The 3844-nt window shown below is 45.6% G+C and overlaps 1 protein-coding gene across 1 annotated transcript; it reads right to left on the bottom strand.

Annotated features, from left to right (window-relative positions):
* Positions 1-2151: 2151 nt before the first annotated feature.
* LOC131018958 (uncharacterized) lies at positions 2152-2619 on the bottom strand. The gene has a single exon (XM_057947641.1). The coding sequence runs from the start codon at positions 2617-2619 to the stop codon at positions 2152-2154; it is 468 nt and encodes a 155-aa protein (XP_057803624.1).
* Positions 2620-3844: the final 1225 nt, after the last annotated feature.

Here is a 3844-nt window from a genome sequence, read left to right on the forward strand (position 1 = left end):
CAAGGGGTGTAGAAGGCAACAATGAGGGCTCCAGTATGATCACAAACCACTCCACCACCAGCACCACGTTGTGTATGTGAATCGAATGAACCATCTGTGTTCAGCTTCACCCAAGGAAACTCCAGAGGAAGCCAACGAACCAAAGTGGACTGAAGAGTTTACCTCTCGGGGGGAGCTGGGGGCATGAAATCAATCGGAGGGGCACAACCTCGCCAATGAGAGTCGATGAGTTTTCCTGCCACAACGAGCAGCCAAAAGTGTCGAACAACCTGCCAAATCACATGAGAAGCACGAAAAGAAGTAGCCTTGTGCTTATGGCTATTCCTTTCCGTCCAAAGAAACCACATAACCAAACACGGAACCAAAAATGAAATATGCCTCTTATCCTTCCTAGGAAAAGCGCGCCGCCAGTGACCTAGCATACGTGCAATATCAGTGCTCGTGTGATAAGGTGTGTGCACAGTAGGAAACCAAGAGTCAAAATGAGCCCAAACAATCAAAGCAGCCTCACTCCAAATGAAAATATACAGACACGACTCAAACTGGGGAGACACGCAACAAAGACACATGGAGGCAAGGAAAATACCCTGCGACTGGAGACGAGAGTCAACAGAAAGATGATCAAAAAGCAGACGCCACAGGAACACAGAGATAGAAAGAGTAAGATAATCACTCCAGATATCCGCAAACATAGTTTGCTTGGGCAGTCATCTTTGGACAAGATCCCAAGCAGATGAAGTAGAGAACTAGTCGTGGCTGGTCAAATCCCATCGCATAACATCCTCCGTCCCCACCACAATCGGCGTCCGGCTTAGGGAATCAATCAAATCAACAGACATATCATGCAAGTCACATAAATCATACAAACGAGACTCATCCCACGCAAAGTCATGCCGAAAATTACAGACACGGGAAAAGGTGTGACCATTTTTGGGATGACTATATGAGCTCAAGGGGCGATCCCCGAACCATATGTCATCCCAGAAACTAATCCTATAATTCCCAATGGACCACATAATATGACACTGAGCAGACTCAGAAATACGCATCATACGACGCCAAGTAGGACTCACAAGGACAGTATAATGCGAGCGCTGAGGAAAACGCCCATCACAATAATTGGCCCACATATAACGAGCCCATAAAGACTTCTTAGCCTGAAAGCGCCACCACAACTTAAAGTTGAAAGCGCGTCCAACCTCAGAGAAACGACGAATACCAAGACCACCCTCCACTAAAGGCATGCAGATCTGTTCCCAGTTCACCCAATGAATCTTCCGCTGCTCACCTGAAGAACCCCAAAAAAACCTAGCAATCAGTTGCTCTCATTCCCGGAGGACACTCTGCAAAGGCTCCATAACCTGAAGGATGTGGAGGGGGATAGTACTAAGATTACTCCGAATCAGCGCCAAGCGCCCGCCAAATGAGAGATGACGATGAGACCAACCATGGATCCTATCCGTCAACTTCTTCCTAACACCAAGGTAGTGAGAGACACGACGGTAACCTCGAAAAATCGAAACTCCAAGGTAAGTGAAGGGTAAAGAACCACACTGGAAAACACCAATTGCACCGATACTCTGCTCCCACTGCTCATGACGATCCCTAATGTAGAAACTGCTCTTGCCATTGTTCACTTTCTGCCCAGAAACAACAGAGTAGTGATTAAGGCACTCAACTAGGCGCTGAACGGACTCAATCTTCACTTGCGTAAAGATAATAATATCATCGACATAAGAGAGATGAGAAATAGGGAAGCCCCTGTAAGCCGTCCTATACATCATGTGCCTCTATCCAATAATCAGACGATTTAAAATCCGAGATAAATAATCTGCAGTCAGAACGAACAAAGAAGGAGAGAGCGGGTCTCCCGTTCTGAGCCGACTAAAAGAAGCCTGAAGGTGACCCATTAACAAGAACAGAAAACCAACATCGACAGATACATCGCTCAATAAGACTCAACCACGCAGGAGGAATTTCCATTCGCTGAAGGATCTGAATAAGGAACGACCGCTGAACAAGATCATACGCCTTAGCCATGTCAAGCTTAAGCACAACATTCAGAGTAGGAACACTCTTATCTAAATCCTGAATCATCTCTTGGGCAAGCACAGTATTATCACACAATAATCTACCCTTCACGAAATCACTCTAATTTGGAGCCAACACCAACGGAAGAAGGGGTGCCAAATGCGAGGTCAAGATCTTAGAAATGATCTTGTTAGTAACGTTGCACAGACTAATAGGATGGTAGTCAGCCCAAGTCTCCGGATTCGTCTTCTTAGGGAGCCAGACGATGGTAGTGGCGACAAAACTACAGGGCATAAAACCACCAGAGAAGAAATCCTGAACATCAGCAATCACGTCAGTTGCCATAAAGTCCCAACAGTGTTGAAAGAAAAGAAAAGAGAAACCGTCTGGACCTGAAGTACTATCACTATTGATCCCAAAGACAGTCGCTCGAATCTCAGCCGCATCAGGAGTCGCACAAAGACCATCTCTATCTACAGTATTAGGAAGAGCGTGAATCACATCAAGATCCGGGGGCAGAAGCTGATCCACATCAGCAGACAAGAGAATATTCTGAAAGAAAGAAGCAGCAGAGGTGCGGATCTCCATCTCATCAGTCAAACTCTGTCCCCCATCAGTGATAGCATGAATCCGAGTTTTCACCTGCTTCCATCCCTGAAAGAACCGCGAATTCTTTTCCCCTTCAGCAATTCATCTAATGGCCGCTTTTTGCTTCCAGAAATCGTCCTCATGCGAGAGCGAAGCACATACTCAACAATAGACTTCCTCAGACTAATCCGATGGGCTGGAGAAGAATCAGAATCATAAACCAACTGCGCGATGCCAACAGCTTCCTCAGCCTGTCTCAAGTTATCGAAAATATTGCCAAACACCTCACGGTTCCAGCCTTTGAGGAAGTGCTTAGTCCGAGTGAGTTTGAACTGGAGATTCATCATGCCATTGAACCCAGTTTCCTCAGCCTAAATATGAGCAACCTCATGCTTGAAAGTGTGATGTCTGACCCACATACTCTGAAAGCGGAAAGAGGACTGAATAGTCTCAGAGGAGAAACGACAACTCACCAAAAGAGGGCCATGATCAGAAAAAATCCTAGGTAGATGGGAAACCTGGGTCACATCAAAAATAGAAGTCTAGAACTCTCCTAAGAGAATCCGGTCTAATTTCTCCCGCAGGCCACTACGTTCCCAAGTGAAAATAGAACCGTCAAATCCAGGATCAAATAACTGACAATCAGAAATAGCATCAGCAAAATCAATTATCTCCCGATGACGGCTGGTCGTACTACCATCACGATGTTCCTTAGTGAAAAAAATGTTGAAGTCGCCTCCAACAACCCATGGTTGTCCATCCATAAGCATAGATAACTCCTGCAACTTCTCTCATAAAGGATAACGGGCCTCCCTGCTGCACTTAGCATAAACCAGAGTGGCAAAAATCGAAGTGAAAAATATGGCAGCTGACACCCGAACATGCAGAGCTTGCTCAGAATCATCAATCACCTCTACCTGATAATCTCTACGGGCAAAAAACTAGATTTTGCCATTCGCGTTTTGACATTGAAACAACAAACCAAATCTATTGCTCAGAAAATCAGCATCAGGCTCAGTCTGGGGTTCAAGAATAGCAACCATACTCAAACGATGAAGCCTAATCAGATTATGAAGATGACTCTGGGTACCAGGGTTGGCCATGCCCTAAGTATTCTATATCAGAATTTGGACAGACATGAGAAACAAGATCAGGAGGAACGAGAGGCACAAAGCCCCTCACCAAAACATCCACTATCCATATCCGGAGAGTCCAAAATACGAAC

Source organism: Salvia miltiorrhiza, chromosome 3 (genome assembly GCF_028751815.1).
Source record: "Salvia miltiorrhiza cultivar Shanhuang (shh) chromosome 3, IMPLAD_Smil_shh, whole genome shotgun sequence".
In the NCBI taxonomy this organism is placed as follows: domain Eukaryota; kingdom Viridiplantae; phylum Streptophyta; class Magnoliopsida; order Lamiales; family Lamiaceae; genus Salvia; species Salvia miltiorrhiza.

What these genes read in the sequence shown, in the direction of transcription:
- LOC131018958 (XM_057947641.1), bottom strand. Translation starts at nt 2,619, where the DNA reads ATGGAGATCCGCACCTCTGCTGCTTCTTTCTTTCAGAATATTCTCTTG.